The following is an 18915-nucleotide window of genomic DNA, read 5'->3' as shown; positions in this document are numbered from 1 at the left end:
AGCGCAGGTTACAGCAACAGCCAAGGTGACATTTTTCCACCTTCGCCGCATCAAGCAATTGGTCCCTTACCTTTCCCGCCCTGACCTGGCCACAGTGATCCATGTGACGGTCATCTCCAGGCTTGACTACTGTAATTCGCTCTACGCAGGGCTGCCCTTGAAGCTGTCCCAGAAACTCCAGCAGGTGCAGAATGCTGCAGCGAGGCTCCTCATGGGGTGTATCTGCCATGGGAGCATATTCACCCAGTGCTTTTCCAGCTGCACTGGCTCCCGGTAGAGTACAGGGTCAGATTTAAGGTGCTGCTTTTGACCTTTAAAGCCCTTCACGGCCTAGGACCCTCATACCTACGGGACCGCCTCTCCCGGTATGCCCCACGGAGAGCCTCAAGGTCCATAAACATTCTAGTGGTCCCGGGCCCTAAGGAAGTTAGATTAGCTTCAACCAGAGCCAGGGCCTTTTCAACTCTGGCTCCGGCCTGGTGGAACGCTCTGACTCATGAGACCAGGGCCCTGCAGGATCTGATTTCTTTCCGCAGGGCCTGTAAGACAGAGTTGTTCCGCCTGGCCTTTGGCTTGGAGCCAATTTTATTCCCTCCTTCCCTCTCTTTTTTCTTTTCCTTTCTCCTCCTGCGATGAGGCTACATTTTAATATTTTGATGTTTCCATATTTTAATTTTGTTTTTAAGTTGTAATCATTCAAATTGTTTTTATTATTGCTTGTTAGCCGCCCTGAGCCCGGCCTTGGCTGGGGAGGGCGGGGTATAAATAAAAATTATTATTATTATTATTATTATTATTATTATTATTATTATTATTATTAAATTTAGGGGACCTCGCCAGCCAGCCCGCTCCCCAGCTCCCCAGTCTTCACTCTCCAAAATTGCAAACCCAAGATTCATGCGAGGGCAGGGCAACTTGGGCCTCTAAATCTAGGGGACCTCCCCAGCCAGCCCACTCCCCAGTGCTGCAGTCTCCCCTCTCCCAAAATTGCAAACCCAAGACTTCATGCGAGGTCAGGGCAACTGTGGGGCCCAATTTGGCCCAATTGCTCCAATTGCCTTAAGGCCAGCCCGGATGAGGCTGTGCAGGGGTTGGGCTGACAAGCGCTGCCACTTCTGGGTCCCTGGTGTCACTATTCAAAGTACAGACTCAATGACTGTTATGGAAATAAAAGGGGAGAAATAAAGGGGGGCACTTATTGGCAATCATTTTTGTCACCGCTCAACACCTCTCCTCCCTCAAAACCCCAGTCTTTGCACTGTTAATGGAGAAGGCTGGCAAATTTTATCCCTTCTGGTTTCTATTGGCAAACCTGTTGCATTGTTTCAAGGAAGTGTCAGAATTGTATCCCTTTGTACTTGACCATGCTGGACTCCTAACCTTTGAAAATCACATAAAATCAATGCCATAACCAATTTTCCTATTTCAATGACGTTTTGCTTCAAAAGGAAAGGTGGACTTGGACATCATCTTCCTCCATAATCCTCAAAGGGAGAGGTCACGTACTCAACTTGGATACCACCCTCCTCCATAATCCTTGGGATATACAGTCAAGTACAGAGCACCCCTCCCTTGAGGGGAACAATGAACATCTGTTGATGGGTTTCCTGAGGCCAGGTGTTCCCATAGCCCATCCTCAGGAAGGCCAGATAGTTTTATTGTTATAGATAGTTTTATTGTTATTTAGGTAGCGGGAACTTATGGTGTTAAGAACTTGATGTGAGAACTGAGGCAAGTTGATGAACTTGGGCAACCTCACGACTCCCCTCCCTCCTTGTGACATCATGTTGATGTGTCAGCGATGTATGAATGATGGTTCTGGAAATGTATTCCTGGTAGGGAGGGAAGGTCTTCAAAGAGCTTGTAACCCATGTTCGGGGTTCTTACTCTGTGTGGAGACCTGTTGTGCAATAATAAAGTACGGTCACTCTACTGTCACTCTACTGACCGCTATTTTGCTCCTGTATTTGGCTGGAACTTCCTTCTTCTGCTAACCGCCCTGATGAGTATCCTCGCACCCCAGAATTTTCCATCTCAGAATCCAGAGCCAGCAGGCCCAGAGAGTCAACAACCAGCTGTACAGCCTTCCCCAGCTCAAGGTTCAGGTCAGTAGTGGTACATACTGCACTTTAATCAGTGGGAGAGTGTGAGTGGGGGGCCGCATGGGGCAGATAGACCAGGCAAGCAAGGTCTCCCAAGTCCCTTCCATTCCTTCCCTCCTCCTTGGCTTGAACAGAGCAAGGCAGGCACATGTGACTGGCACTGGCCTCACCCCTCCCAGGTAGAGAAGTCTATCTTTCACACTTCACAGAGCCCTGTTGGTGCCTGCAGCATGCCCTGCAGATTGCCCACAGGCAGAGAGAGGCCTTGGGGATCAGGGAAGGCAGCAGTGGGAAGGGATCCACGGAGGGATCCAGAACTACCTGTAGAAGGCAGGAGGCCAGGCTACAGGTTGGTAACTGGACCTCATCCTGACTCTGACGTTAATGGGAAGGGAAAACCAGGCCCCAAGCTTTCTTTTGCAGAAAATGTAAGAACTGGAACCTGTGTTTGCGCTGCATTTTTGGACCGTGTGTGTTATGTACTGAGTTGAATAGGATCCAAACTGCAGCAGTCTGATTGGTCCTAGAACAATAGGATCCAAATTGCAGCAGTCTGGTTGGTCCTAGAACAATAGGATTCAGAATGCAGCAGTCTGATTGGTCCAAGAACAATGCAGCAGTATGATTGGTTGGCAGGAACCACCCAATCATGCTCCAGATATAAGTGAATCCACAACCTGATTGGCTTGCAGTAGAATTCCAGAATTAACCAATCATGTGCAGCCCATTGTGTAAATAATGTATATAAAGCAGATACTTTGAGGGGACTTTCATTCATTCCTCCTCACCACTATGAGCTGAATAAAGAGCATGAAATCACTTTGCGACTCTGAGTATATTTTAGTGTGCTAGGTCATTTTCACAAGGTCAGCAAAGCCCTTCAGAAATCAGACCTGTTATTGAGTTCTTGTGCAAGTTTGTACAGTTCACTTCTGGATTTTAAAAGGAAAATTAGGGTTGATTTTGATGAGCTTGAGAACAAGCAAAAGCCACCTTTGCCAAATGTCAACTACAAAACAAGGAGACAAAGAGTGAGGGAATGGCAGATAAATGACAGAAGTGCACCTGATGCCTTAGATGCACTTTCTTCAAGAGATAAGTTTAGGATAAAATCCTTTATTCCTATATTAGATGCACTTGAAGCCAATTTAAAAAGAAGAAATACTGTGTACAGTGATGTTGCACAATTGTTTGCCATTCTTGCTAATTTGACAACATCTAAGCAAGAAATTCAGCAGGGTTTGGAACTGTTGATGGAAGCATACCCAGAAGATACTGACCTGAAACGTCTTGATGAACTTTTGCACTTTCACCTGTACATGACACAAAGCCATAGGCCTAGAGCAGAGCATTCTCTGTCTCATACAGACCTTTATCAAATTATATACAAGAACAAAATTCATATGGCCTTTCCTAATGTGGAAGCAATTGTGCAGCTATTTCTTAGCCTTATGGTCACTAACTGCTCAGGAGAGAGGAGTTTTTCAAGACTCAAAAGAATTAAAAATTAATTAAGGGCCACAATGTCTCAAGAGAGGTTGTCCGCACTGAGCATTCTGTACATTGAAAGTGACCAACTTAGACAAACAAATATTCATGAAGTTTTGTATGATTTTGCTATGAGGAAGGCTAGGGGGAAAACATTTTAGTCTTATTGTATTGATGGTTGTAGTTTACTTCTTAATATGTATTTTAAAACTGACTTTTTAATGACAACATAAAGTAGATTCTAAAAGTGCCCCAATGTCAGGTAATCATGGTCATATTATTTACACTTCCCAGGCAATATAATTTGTAAACTCAAGGTGTTTTTTTAAGAATAACATTACAACTTCATTTTCCTAAAAAATAATGCTTATTCCAAAAAAGGTTTACAAAGTCCAGCAATTGCAAAAGTTTTTCAGTGTTAATTTTATGCATTTTAAAAAATCAACATGATATTTAACAATAACATCTTATGTCCTTTAGAGGAGAAATTGAGAACTGCAGAATTTTAAATGCCCATCCTTGGCTTCACTCAATTTTGTTTATAACACTCTTCCATTTTCTTCTTGGCGTGAGGGTGGGGGATGGGGAGGGGACTCAAAGTGGAGCAGCCTAGGGCCTCTCTTCATCTAAATCTGGCCCTGCTTATAGATGTTGCTGCTGGATCCCAACTCCCCTCCTTCCCCTTATTCCTCACTCTCAGGCCTGTTGTCTGGGGTTGATAGGAGTTGGGATTTGGGAAACCAACTCCAGGTACTGGAAATGCACCCAAGGAAGGGAGCACCCAAAGGTTCAGGTGTGAACCTTGCACAGAAGGGGTGTGTATTTTAGGGCTAAGTGAAAACTGAACTCCCAGAATTCCACATTCGATTTGTGGGTAGCGATATTCGGGGAAGGGGGCAATTTTCTTGAATATTTTGAGTGGTTGTGGCAACTCAGAAAATTTATCAGAAAACTCCCTAGGAAAGATTTTGGCTCACATAACAGCTAACATTGGGTTTAGAAGGGTCAAATAACCAAGGAGCATATTTAAAAATTGGCTGGAAGGTTGGGGAGGGGGACGGGACACAAGGCTTAAAGATGTCTCCTCTCTCTTCCCCAGTGCTTTTTTTTGGGGGGGGAGGCAGGGGTACGCATACCCCTAAACATGTGTGAATCTAAGTTTGGCCTCATTGAGGGGCAGTATTTCAATACAAGCAAGAAAATGAGAGTACCCCTAAACATTTTTAAAGGAAAAAAGTAGTTCTTCCCTAAGTTTACTTTCAGCAGCATCTGGCAAAACACCCCCCCATGTGAAATAGGGGAGGCAGAATACCTTCCTCAGATTTTAAACTGAGCCAAAAGAGATAGCAATATTTTCTGACCTCTGCGGATCAAAGAAAGTCCTTTGAAGGAGACAGTTAATTGAACTGGTCTGATGGGAAAGGAAACATTTCACAGGATTCCACAGCAAATTGTGTGGTCGGAGCCTGGCCAAGGACTGGCCCAATGGCCTCTGGGCTCCAGGCCAGCTCTCTCTGCCAGGGTCACCTTCAAGCAGCTGCACAATCCTTGGCCCACCCATTCATTTATTTCTCACAAAGAAATCAAGGCAGGAAGATCGAGGCTCCCCCATAGTCCTCCCCCTCTCCAATCTTGCATCCCTCAGAGGCATGGAAGGAAATAAGGTAGGCTGCAACTGGGATTCAGTTTACAGCACCAACTTGGAACACGCCTGTATGGCTGGCTACCTGGTGGCTCCTCATTTGCCATTGTGTATTATAAATTCCAGTAGTTGTAATGTTCTTGCCTTTTCATTTTAATGCGTGGGCTTCCTTGTATGATGGATGTACATTTTCTCTTCACCTGGGTGCTCACCTACATTCACCACCTCCATGCATCTTTTTCAAAAATGTTTTTTGTGCTCCGAGGGGTCTTTTTTGGTGTTGTATTTTTCATTACATGGAAGCCCCACCTTTCCTCCAAGGAACTCAAGGTAGTGCACATGGTGGTACTCACAATAACTCTATGAGGTAAAGGAGGCCGAGAGCCCAAGACCTGGCCAAAAGTCATCCTGTGAGCTTTATGGCCGAGTCGGGATTTGAACCCTAGACTCTTGGGTCCAGTGGACTCCTATTGTGTTCTTAAACTCCCATCATTATCTCAGAACACGACCACATTACTTTTATCCCTGTTACCTGAATCCCAAAACAAACACGTTAGGAAAAATTGCCAGTATCAAGGCAACTTCTCAGACCATTTTAAACAGTGATGGCTGCCCCCAAAAGTATCCTGGGTACCAGAGGTGCCAACTTGAATAAAATATTGGGGAGGGGGAGCAGGTAAACCCCACCCCACATAACAAATCACATGACACCACACCCACCCACCCATTTGAATGGTGATGCCCATCAACTTTGAGGTGGTCCTGCTCTCTCAAATATTTTATTGGGGATGCTGAAGGTACCTAGGAGTGGCTCATATCCTGGGAACTGTAGTTCGTTAAGGGTCCTGAGAGTTGTTAGGAAACCCCTTATCCTCCTCACAGAGTAACTTTCTCTAGAACCAGTTATTTACCAATCCATTCCTCTTCCCACTTTCCAGGGAACTCTGGAAATTGTAACTCTGTGAAACGAATAGGCGTATCCTAATAATTCTCACATCAACCTTAATAAACTACAGTTTCAAGGATGTTTTGGGGCAGCCACAACTGTTTAAAATGGTATCCCAGAGCTTTAAATGTGTACTACAGAAATGGAAGTTAACTCAGACTTGATAAACTACAACACAAACTTGAGACCCTGAATTTTCACAAAATGTCATTGAAAAGGAAATATTGTCCGTCTTTTAACAAATATTGAACTGAAATGAAATGTATAAGAATCTGAACAAAGTGATGTAAAAGCAAAATGGATAAAAGCATAAAAGAAGCTTGAAGTTCTAAATCTCCCTGGCAAAACGCAGAATTCTATCTTTAACAACAATAAAATTATCCTCTGATTGATTACCACAAATATAAAAACATTTACAGTTGCACATTTATTTTACCCATGCAGGAAACAAAGGAGAGGCTACTTTCACTAGGGCCCCATAGCACTCGCTGACCTCAATGCTGAAGCCAGAGGGGGCTTCCTATGGCCATTCCTCAAGGCCCAAATGAGGGGGGCGGGTGAGGCTGCTCACAGATTGGAATGATTAGAATGGAAATGAGGTGTGTGTGTGTGTGTGCATGCATGCTTGTGATGATAAACTCCTTTGGTAAAGGAATCCCCCTGGTGCTCCAAAGGGACAATCTGCACCAAAAACATTAAACTTGTAACTAACAATATCTACCCCCCCCCCCCACTTTTTAACAGAGGTTCATGCTTTAACACTCTGTATCTGAGTGGGCTTTTTGCACCGAGCTTTCCCCATCAATATCTGCTCTTTAAATCTGAATTAAAGCAAATGACAATTCGGGTTTTCTGTGGATTGACATGTGCTCAGATTGAAGTTTAAAGTGTAGGTTTTCACAGAGACAGCTCCAGACCAAAAATAAATAAATAAAAATGACATGCTAGAACATGCAGACCATGCCTGGAAAGATAGGAAGAAACGTAAGTGTGGGTAAGCCCTTACTCTCCTCCCTTTTCATTCCTCACTTAGAACTCATCCACATGTCGGCTTGTGCTATGCCTAGAAAGCACAGGTCCATATAGTTTCCTCCTTGCCCTGCTCCTTTTCCAAGGGAAAACTAATTTTTTAGTGATAGATTGGAAAAAATGGCAATCCAGGGAAAACCAGTATTGCTGTTTTCCCCAGTTGAGCACTAAAGAGTAGTTTTCCACAGGGAAAAGCAGCAGGACAAGAGCAAGTGTGCATAAGCCTCGTATACACTTATGGATGCTCAGTGAATTAAAAATTGACTGCAGAATAATAATGATAATGGATGGTGATGATGATGATAATGTATACAGATAGTATTCTAAAAGATTAATCACATCTATCTGAAAGCTGCAGGAGGAACAATATCATGTACAAAATTGTTAGCATAAGTAATAAAATCATACCATATTAATGCCAGGAATTCTTCCCAGCGGAGCAAGTTCCAGAAGGGACAACAGAACAGGTCCTTGGATCTTCCTGTGTGGCTGCCTGCCTTTTCCCCCACCCAGCCCTTCCTCTCTCTCACCTCTCTCTCTTTCTCTCTCTCTTACAGGACACAGGCACATATTTTAGGCAACCTTGTCAAAATATAAACCATTTGAGTGCTTTCAAGTATTCTTGCTCAGCATCTCATGTTACCATACATAATTTCCTTGGCAGGGCTATTGTACCTTCAGGGCCACATAACAGGCCAGGTCTTCTCACCACCGCGCCCAAGAAAAACCCTTCACCTGCTATACTTCTGCCTGTTCTGCAGCTTTTCACGGCTGCATCTTTCCCCCCCAAGTCCAGAGAAGTACTGATGAGGAAGTCTGAACCTGCTGACTTTAAAAAGGCCAGATTCTTCCCATCAAAGCTTCGCAGTGTGCTGTGCCACCTGCCCTCCTGACCGTTCTGCTTCCCCAACTCCTGTCCAGGTGGCATCACTGTGGAACAGTGTTCTGCTGCTCATACGGAGAGGAAAGACCAGGCTTCCTCAGCCTTGGCCCTCCAGATGTTTTGAGACTACAATTCCCATAATCCCTGACCACTGGTCCTGCTAGCTAGGGATCATGGGAGTTGCAGGCCAAAAACATCTGGAGGGCTGAGGTTGAGGAAGCCTGGGAAAGACAATCTCTTATTCAAGTAGGCACACATGATGATATGGATGCTCCAGGATTTCTTAAAAAAAAAAAAAATCAAAGCAGCAACTGGGGAGGCATCTTGAGTGGCCTTTTACTTGATCTAAATCACCCTCAGAAGTTGCCAGCAGTGTCTCTTCTGAAACCTCCAAACCACAGCACAGGGGTGCAAGTAAAGTGATGGAACAGAAATCACAAATGTAAGCTTAGAACAAAATTGGTTTTTTATTTAAAATGGGAAAATCCACCAGATACTGTTGTACTGTTTTATTGTTGCTAGCCGCCCTGAGCCCGGCTTCAGCTGGGGAGGGCAGGATATAAATAAAATTTATTATTATTATTATTATTATTATTATTATTATTATAACATCAGACAATGATCCCTCCTTTATCTCTGACCACACACATCAATCTGGTTTATGAAGAGGATTCATTCTTCGTAATTCAGTACTGGGAACACATCCACAACTCCAGGCTGGATGTCCGCTGGATGGAAAAGAAGATAAGAAAAGTGAGTCTTCCTTACAACCAGGCCCAGACTCATCACCAGGCATTCTTAGACAGGTAATGCCCCCTCCCATGCCCTGGCAAAGCCCAGTGGGGCTGCTACCCACCCCCAACATCCCCATCCCCATTGCCAGACCATTGGGGGTCCACCACTTGGAGCCAGCATTCCCATAGCATCTGGGAACAGCTGTTCACTCTCCACCTTGCTTGGGGGCTTTGAGGCAGGGCTGGGATTTCAAACTGAGCTGTGTTACAGGAACCAGGTGTGCTACAGCAAATAAGTGAGCCCTCCTCAGACCCCAGTTAGGCTGCCAAGGATGGCTTTGGGGTGGAGAGTGAGCCCTGTGGGTTTGTTTAGTGCTTGCAGAATGGACAACTTGCCTTCTCTGATGCTTTGGAACAGTGCAGAGAACTGCTGGGGAAGAACGCTGTTTATGGCCTCAGCCTGTAAAGTCAAGAAAAGCCTGAATCAGGTCCTTTTTTTACCTCACTCCCTTGCCTCCTAGGACCTCTGTGGGCTCTGCTGCCTAGTAGGCGGAGGCCAAAGGGCAACACCAAAGAAGAGCACAAAATACCACCTGAATAATCCTGGACATACTGGGAGACCACATTATTTCTCTGTCTGACACCAAGCTTGGATATCACTTTCATTGAGAGTGCTACTTTGTGCCAGTACAGTGGTACCTCGGGTTAAGTACTTAATTTGTTCCGGAGGTCCGTTCTTAACCTGAAACTGTTCTTAACCTTAAGCACCACTTTAGCTAATGGGGCCTCCTGTTGCCACCGCGCCGCCGCAACACAATTTCTGTTCTCATCCTGAAGCAAAGTTCTTAACCTGAGGTACTATTTCTGGGTTAGCGGAGTCTGTAACCTGCAGTGTATGTAACCTGAAGCATATGTAACCCGAGGTACCACTGTACTAAGCTTGGATCCTAGAACAATAGGCAAATAGGAGCCTAGAATGCAACAACTGATTGGCTTGCAGGAAAAGACCAATCAGGCTCCAGGAGGGAAGCAGAATCAGCCAGTCAGACGGGACTCATTGTGTAAATAATCTATATAAAATCCTGAGGTTTGGGGCAGAAATCAATCACTGTTTTACAAGCTGCAATAAAGAGCATGAAATCACTGTAGGACTCTGAGTATATTTCAGTAAGCCACCTTGAGAAACCTCTCTGGGCCATAAAATAGAGTACTTACAGTCAGGTTAATGAATCTCAGTGCATGTTCCAGCAAAGCGCGGGTGCTGCTGGTAGCCATATCCTTTTCTGCTGCGTTCCCTAAGGTGAAATAATAAGCCAGTGCCTGTGGGAGGAAAAAGGACCTTAGTTTAGGGGCTGGTTTCGGCTAGAGAGGCAAGCTACCGCTTCCACCGAGAAGTCTCCCCCACTATCTGAGGGAGATTCTTTGCTCATTGTTCCAAACAGCAAAAAAGAACTACTTTCTCCCAAGTTACCCAGCCCCAAATTTGCTCCCCCCCCGGCTGCTGCACCCAGGTGGAGACTGAAGAAAGGGCCTTGACAAGGGTCTGAGTGGCCTGCCCTTCCCCAGCGTGTCAGGGGACACCCATGTTCTTGGTTTGTGATGCTGCCTGATCAAGCTTTTATGCCAGCAGGCTCTGCTGAATTGAATCAATACCCTCGTCCCACCAACACACTTACTTCCAAGAGGGTTCTTAGGCACTGAGCGGTTGGGTCCTCAGTCAGCAGGCGCCTCACCATTGCATGAAACAGCTGCTTGAGAGCCTGGTGGTGAAAACCATTTTCACAGAGGTGGATTCACAGATTCACAGGAGGAGATGATGTGGAAAGACATGGGGGGTGAGAATAGTTAACAGATTTTTAGCATTGGATAAGGGTGGTACTGAAGCAAACTGGCAGAATAGAGACAAATGCCAGCTTCAAATGAGACTAAGTTTTCGCTCACTGACAAAATGAGGCAAAATGCACTTTCTGATTGGAGATGATATTTAAAAAATCCTTGTGTGTAATAGCTGGAAACCAGTGAAACCAAAAACATTGTTTGTGCAACTAAGCTTACTCCCTCACTAAAAAAAATAGTAAGAAATGAAAAGATGGTGCAAAACTTTCAGGAGATAAATTGAACCAGAAGTCAAAACTCAAGAGTAACGATCAAAGCTACAAAGACTTTACCTCCTTTTCAGCATTATTTAGTCCATAAGTGTGAGCAATTGGAAAAAGCATCCCATGGATGATGGCCGATTTCTTACTTTGCATAAATGGAGGTTTCATGAAACTGTCATGATGAAGCAAGAAACAACATGATGAGTTTTCCAAAGACCTGTGGGTGGTTTCCAGGGGTGTTGCGAGCTTTAAGCCCCTCTCATGCCCTTCTTATATCTTTTTCTTCTGAAATGTTGCCCCCCTCCACCACCGCCCAGCAGACGTCTGGGCTGTGTCTCAAACTAAGTTCAGAAGGGGTCAGCTGGCTTCCCCCAGGTCATTAGCACTGGAGGCAGAGGGAGCAGACACCAAGCCAGGTTCCAGAATCAGGACCATGCCTGACCCACAGACTGACCCCGTTGGATCAGGGCTCTTGAGACAGAGCCCCACAATTTGAGACCTCCATGACCCACTGAGTAAATAGCCCCCTCCATTCCAGACAGCTCCCTATTGACCCATCAAGTTCCAGCTTCCTTCAAGGAAGGGATGAGATGGGGGGGGGGGGCGAGAGATACACCTAGCCCTGGAAGCATAAAAGTCATAAATCAAGACTTCTTTCTTTTTCAAAAAAAAGAAACTTCCATTGCCCTATACTGCCAACTGCTGGCTGCCCTTTCCTCAAGCATCTCTCTCTCTCTCTCTCTCTCTCTCTCTCTCTCTCTCTCTCTCTCTCTCTCACACACACACACACACACACACACACACACACCACTTCTAATACCCAATTACCATGGATAGACACACACACACAAACAGTGCCAACAACATACGTGAGGCAGATAATATCTTCCATTCCCCTCTTCAGTATTCTCACAGGATTCGGAAACTGGGTCCATCTCCCCATGATGTCCTGAGAAGAGTTCAAAGAGCAGAAGAGCAAAGTCAGTTCCCCATGGAATTCAGGGGGGCTGCTCCAGCCCCAGACTCAGGGGTTGACTTCAATTGCAGTTGGAATGCCTGTCCCAAATGCCTGCACATTCTTCTTCTTTGCCAGACCCACAAACTTCCCTTGCCCAGAGTGTTTCCCAAACCACCACCCCACCCCTTCTGCCCACCTCCCCACTGGATTTTTCATCCTGAACCTCACTTACCAAAATGACCATGGACACAGCATCTTTATTATACTCCACTCTATCCTCACCCTCATTATAGGCTTTTTCACAGGTGAAGGCCACACAGAAGAGGAAAAGATCATCCCCAGAAAGACCCTGAATGTGGAGAAAGTCAGGCTTTCAATCAGGAAAGGACTTTCCTAGACTACAGAACTGTGAAAGCCATGGGGGCAAAATGGGGTGCTCCAGGGGACAGAAACCTAAAATAGGCATTTTCCTGAGATTGGGGGGAGCAGAAGCAAGGGAGCAGAGCCAAGGGGCACAGGTCTTCACTCCTGCTCCCACAGACACTAACCTCTAGAATTGGGTCAGCTTGCTGCACCTGAATTTCTGCAATGGAAAGAGGAAGAAAGCTTCATCCATCTGTTTGCATTTCTCACACGGACAAGCATTGCAAGGGGTTGCACTAGATGACCCCTTCCAACTCTACAAAACCATGAAAGTAGCATTGCCAAAGTGATTAATCAAAGTAAATAATACAACTCTTATCTCTCTCCCCCTATTTCACCCAGCCCCTAGTATATCAGGTCAATTAAAAAAAAAACATAGTTACCAATCTCAATGCACTCACCCAAAGCTCGAGGAATTCTACACATAGTGAAGCCAATATGAGCAAGCCAGGAGAAACTTTGAAAAGTAGACCAAAGACTACCCACACCAGTAACAGGACTAGGGAGTTGGACCTTTCTACTGAAACTTCCAACCAATTTCACTATCTATGTGGGTGGACCTAGACAAATGTAGCCTATGAAAGATCATAAGCCATCTGGAGCGGCAGTGGAATCAGCATCAGTGCCCCTTCCGTATCATCAGTATCTCCCTCAGTAAACTTTGGCGTGCTTCCACTGTTGGTTCTCCAAAACAATTTGTACCCCCTCTTTTTGTTTAGACGCAGTGGCCGGGCTGCTTTCCCTTTAATCGCAGTGCCAAGGTTTCCAAGTGCCTTATCAAAAACTGGAAAGAAGTGCGCAAAAGTTCAAGAAGCCTCTGCAGAAGGCATAAAGCTAGTATAAAACTTGTAAGCTGCACAGCACGGCCTGGCCCAATGTAATCCATTTGGATCCTTAGTGTGATCCATTTGGATCCTACATTGTTCCTCTTTTATGAAATGTACCACAATTGCTTGATAAAATGCACTTTTAGGTCTAACAAGTAGGTCCCAAATTAACAATCTTGGCAGCCCACTTAATAGGACAGCAAATATTTTTCCTCTTGAGTGTTCCTTCAAACGTTTGAGGCACCTGTTGTTTTGACTGCCAGCTTGCTTCGATATCTCTTCATTTCCATAACCCTGTTTCACTAATAGGCTAGTTGCTTCAATCGGCAACATTTCTAAAGGAGAGGGATACTCCCACGTGCCTGTTATATGCAGCAGAGCACGCAAACATCCCAAGTTTAGGGGAAGGCATGTAATTCAGTAGTTCTGCTTTGCACGCAGAAAGTCCTGGGTTCAATCCTTGGCATCTCCATGTAGGGCTGAGAAAGAAAGAAAGAAAGAAAGAAAGAAAGAAAGAAAGAAAAGAAAAGACACTGTCTGAGAATCCTGGAGAGCTACTGCCAGCCAGTGCAACTTCCTACTTTTATATTCCTGTTTCATTGTTTATCCTAAGAACAAGCAACCTTCTCCACAAGACATGCACATTCACACATTTTCATGATACATAGTATAGAAACGTCTTTCTATGAAAGAACACAAGTACATAATTCCTGAATATAAAAGGAGGGAAACATCCTACCTCTGCAACAATGTCATTGGGGCTGCATTTCTGCACAAAATTACACTGTGCCTAGAAAAAAATCGGGGAGCCAGTGTAGTTCTGTAAGGATGCCCTCTGTGCACCCTTTCCTAACATGGCAACCCAACTGAGGTTTCAAAATTGTGCATGGCATGGAGAACATGGGTACAGAAAGGTTATTTCCCCCTCTGTCTTAACAGTAAAAGTCGTGGACAATGAATGAAGCAGAATGTTGGGAGATTCAGGACAGATAAAAGAAACTACGTCTTCACATGATATATGGAGCTCACGTCTAGAGGAGTCAGTGAAGGCCACCTTAGATGGCTTTGAAACAGGGTTGGACAAATTCCCAGAGAATACAGCTATCGGTGGCTACTAGCCATGATGGCTGTGCTCTACTTCCATGGTCAGAGGCAGTACTGCTTTTGAATACCAGTTGCTGGAAATAGCAGGAGGGGGAAGTGGCTGTGCTCAGGTCCTGTTTGTGGGCATCTGGTTGGCCACTGTGAGAACAGGATGCTGAACTAGATGGACTACTGGCCTGATCCAAAAGCTTCTTCTTATGGACACAGTGGGGCCTCTTTCCGAGTTAACCTGCAGAGAGTTCTGCTGAAAGTGCTTGACTTGAGCCCCAGCCTGCCCACACCTGTTCATGGCTGGCCCCAGGGGCTGCCACCATCAACAAACATGCAGCAGGGGATAGCACAGAAGACCTCTGCTGTGCCTGTTGGGTTGGGTGGGTGCCCTAATTCACAGCTAACTTGCCTTCCAATATCCATGTATCTGTTATGTTCCCAGCCAGGAAATCTCCATTAATTGTTCTGTCTACTAGGAGGGGATTTGATGTATTCACCTTTTTGCTTCCTCCCCTGACTGCCCACTCCCAAAGTGTCAAATGGCTATGCATAGGGCAGCGTCTCCCAACTTTTTTGGGTCTGTGGACACATTCTGAATTTTGAAAAGGTGCCAAGGGCACCAGTCACAAAATGGCTGCCAACAGGGGTGTGGCCTAACCCAAGATGTTTGCTGCCTCCAAATAAGCCAAAAACCTAAGATGCTTCCAATATTCAATTTTCTATTATTATTAATTTTGTTAACAAAACTGTTTTAAAAAAACCTTATTTTTCAGACACCTGGTTGTAGTATTGTCCATTACTAGTGTGCTACTGTAGATTAGAGCTAGAAAATAAAAGGTGACTGAATCCAGGAGTAATGCACATGCTTATACATGTTCATGGCCACAAATAGGAAGACATGCTCAACGCTGGCTGCCAAGTATTGCAACTACTGCTACTATTTTTATGGAATAGAAAGGAATAAATATACAAGGAGAGTACATTTTTAAAATCCATGTTTGAGCAATAGTTGAACAATACAGACTCTCCTTCATTGGAGGATTTTAGGGAGAGGTTGGATGGCCATCCTGCATTGCAGAGGGTTGGACTAGATGGCCTTAGGGATCCCTTCCAACTCTACAGAGAGAAAACCTTCAGAACTGGAATTGGACGGTGATTATTGTAAAGGAACTTCACACAAGATAGAACTACAATAAAGCTTTATTTGGAGTGAGGAATGTTAAACAAGAAGGTATTGGAAGCTGCAGAATTGCAAACAAAGCTCACATTTTGCCAGGCATCTGGAAAGGCCTGAAGTTGCTGATATGGCAGAGGAAACCCTAGAAAAGGGAGGGATGCCTTCTGGTTATTAAAGATGCACTCTGCTGAGTTTCAGAGACCCTTTCTTCTATCTAAGACAGGGGTCAGCAACCTTTTTCAGCTGTGGGCCAGTCCACCATCCCTCAGACCATGTGGTGGGTCGGACAATATATTTTTTTTGGGAGGGGGGGATGAACGAATTCCTATGCCCCACAAATAACCCAGCAATGCATTTTAAATAAAAGCACACATTCTACTCATGTAAAAACACCAGGCAGGCCCCGCAAATAACCCAGAGGTGCATTTTAAATAAAAGCACACATTCTACTCTTGTAAAAACACCAGGCAGCCCCCACAAATAACCCAGAGATGCATTTTAAATAAAAGGACACCTTCTACGCATGTAAAAACATGCTGATTCCCGGACCGTCTACAGGCCAGGTTTAGAAGGTGATTGGGCTGCATCCAGCCCCCAGGCCTTAGGTTGCCTACCCCTGAGCTAAGCTCATGAGATCTGGACACCAGTAGATGCATATAAACATGTTTGCTCAGTGGCTGAGCCTCTGCTTCACATGGAGAAGGTAGAATCATAGAAATGTAGAGCTGGAAGAGACTACAAGGCCTATCTGGTTCAACCCCCTGCAATGCAGGAATCTTTCATCCCATGTGGGTCTCGAACCTGCAACCCTGAGATTGAAAGTTTCATGACCTACTGACTGAGCTATCTCCCCACACCTAACCCACCTCAACCCCCTTATTTTTTGTGTCCCCCACCCCCAAAGAGCAGTCCCACCAGCACCACTGCACCAATGGGGCACACAGCACACACACCCTCCTCAGTCCTCAGAAAACCCCTTAATCTCGATTTTACTTTATTCTGTGGTAGATTTACAAAAAGAAAAACACACACCAGAATTAATTAGAATTAATGATCAGCTTAATTCTGACATGTCAGAGACCTTCAAGATTGAAAGGGGAACAAGGCAAGGGTGCCCACTCTCCCTGCTCTTGTTCATTTTAACTTTAGAAACACTTAATCAAGATATAAGACTAGATGAGAGCATAAAAGGGATTGCTCTGGGGTACATATCTTATAAACGTCATGCATTTGCAGATGACTTACTCCTGACACTGGAAGGCCGAAAAGAGAGTGTTAAAAAAACTTTTAGAATTAATGGTGAATTATTAGGAATCCATTAATTAAAGTCTGGAGGAAACATCATAGGCTTTTGGAACCTAAAATCCCTTGGTGGGCGGCCCAATTTGAAATACTCTCAATTAAAAAGAAAAATATGGGCAAAATTAGAACCACATATAGACAATTGATAGAAGAGGAGGGAGGACAGTTAAAACTTAAATCGTATGAAGAACTAAAAGTATATTGCACTAGCTGGCTCCAGTATTACCAACTAAATTAAAAGATTAAATTAAAGGAATTAAAAGATGAGCAAACCAAGGAATTCTTGATAAAATGGGGACAAGATCTGGGCTATGCAATTTGATTTGAGAGATGGGAAAGGTTATGGAAATACAATATAAACTTTACTATTAAAGAAAATATCATGAAGATGAATTATAGGTGGTATATGACCCCGGTCAAACTGGCTAAAATTTATAAACTACCCACAAATTCATGTTGGAGATGTAAAAAGGCTGAAGGCTCACTATAAAAACAAGCCACCCAGAGTGGCTGGGGAAACTCAGCCAGATGGGCAGGGTATAAATAATAAATTATTATTATTATTATTTCATATTTGGTGGAATTATGTAAAGATAAAGACCTTCTGGAATAATATTTATGAGGAATTAAAAAAATCTTTAAAATAACCTTTCAAAAAAGACCTGAAGCATTTCTTCTTGGTCTAGTTTCAGACAATATTCCCAAAGACAAGGTTAGAATATTTTTCTACGCAACAACGGCTGCTAGAATACTGGTGGCCAAAAATTGGAAGAGTGAGGAGCCTCCTTCACTGTCAGAGTGGCAAATTAAATTTCACCAATATATGGAATTAGCCAAGATGACAGCGACAATCATAATGCAATCAAAACAAAAATTAAGAAAGGAATGGAAGTGTGTCGAAGAATATATTGTACAAAATTACAGTGGTACCTCTGGTTGCGAAAGGGATCCGTTCTGGAGCCCCGTTCGCAACCTGTGTCTGCGAACGCAACACGCGTCTGCGTATGCGCGGGTCGCGATTCACCGCTTCTGCACATGCGCGCGACGTCATTTTGTGCGTCTGTGCATGCGCGAGCGGCGAAACCCAGAAGTAACCCTTTCCAGTACTTCCGGGTCGCCGAGGGACGCAACCTGAAAAGACGTAACCTGAAGCTAATGTAACAAGAGATATGACTGTATTTCAATAGAAATGTTTGGAGAAGTACTGATTGAGTACATTAACCTAAGATGTAATGAATTTAAAATAGAGGATTGAGTAATGTGATGAATATTTATGAAGACAATGTTAGAGTTTTAAGGTAGCAAGAATGATATCATGCATGTGAATGAAGTTGCGTGTCGAGACCCCACAGCGACCCCCTCGTTGGGGGGAAAATCACACAAGGACACAGATGTTAGGTTTATGTTATTGGGCAAATTTTGGCCACAACTTTATTGAATTACAGAATGTGAGCGGTATTGGCTTAGGGATTGATTGGACCTGACTATATCTGACTCCAGAGCACTGTGCAGGAAGTCCAGTAACCGGTAGTGGGAGCCCTGTCGATGCGAACCAACTCGAGCTGCCCCTGGTGTTTCCGTTGGGGTCGTGTCAAGGCCCTAGCCCCTAGCCGAGCTTTGGACAAAATCAACACCCCCGGATTCCTTTCACGGAATACCCTTAAGCATGCAGGGGCAGGTGATGGCCACACCTCCCCTCCCCCCCACAAGGTCAAACAATGCCTAACCGCAACCCTAACAAAGTTGTGATGATTGCTACGAGATAGGCAAAAAAGTGGCCAGTGCCAGTTTGCCAAGTGGAAAAATTCCTACCAGGCCCCTCGGACAACCAAGGTGACTAACCAAAGTCCATAGCAAGGCCAGTGCCTAACCTGCAAATTGAGGAAGTGAGCCAAAGAGGAAGTCCTCTGGCTCGCTCCTCCATTTAAACTGTCCCGGCCACGCCCCCCCAGCCAGCGGATTGGCTGGCCAGGCTCTGATGTGGCCGGGATCCCCCAGGCAATGGGAGACAAAGTCCCCTGCCCCCGGTGGGGAGTGGATGGCCATGCGTTCCACCGCAACTCCTCCCTACTGGGAAGTGGAGCAGATGAAGTCACATGGGTATTTGGGTAAATGGTGAGTTGAGTATAGGGTTTAGAGTTAGATGTGGGGAATCTGTATATATACTACTGTATTATATATGTAATGTATAGTGTTCAAAATTTATGGCA

At 44.7% G+C, this 18915-nt stretch overlaps 1 protein-coding gene across 1 annotated transcript in view; it reads right to left on the bottom strand.

The window, feature by feature from the left end:
- Nucleotides 1-9131: 9131 nt before the first annotated feature.
- LOC308578693 (uncharacterized protein) overlaps nucleotides 9132-18915 on the bottom strand; it is a gene marked incomplete at its 3' end in the record, with an annotated part of 45975 nt that continues 36191 nt past the window's right edge. The window contains exons 2-8 of the mRNA XM_081179165.1: nucleotides 12430-12464; nucleotides 12114-12230; nucleotides 11793-11872; nucleotides 10993-11095; nucleotides 10501-10584; nucleotides 10040-10144; nucleotides 9132-9284 (exon numbers count right to left, since the gene is read on the bottom strand). Coding sequence (XP_081035291.1) covers nucleotides 9132-9284; nucleotides 10040-10144; nucleotides 10501-10584; nucleotides 10993-11095; nucleotides 11793-11872; nucleotides 12114-12230; nucleotides 12430-12464 — 677 coding nt within the window. The remainder of the gene's footprint in view (nucleotides 9285-10039; nucleotides 10145-10500; nucleotides 10585-10992; nucleotides 11096-11792; nucleotides 11873-12113; nucleotides 12231-12429; nucleotides 12465-18915) is intronic.

The sequence above is a fragment of the Podarcis bocagei genome, assembly GCF_964188305.1.
Source record: "Podarcis bocagei genome assembly, chromosome: Z".
NCBI lineage: Eukaryota > Metazoa > Chordata > Lepidosauria > Squamata > Lacertidae > Podarcis > Podarcis bocagei.
Note: the sequence above shows the minus strand (reverse complement) of the source record. Positions and strands in the feature narration are given on the sequence as shown.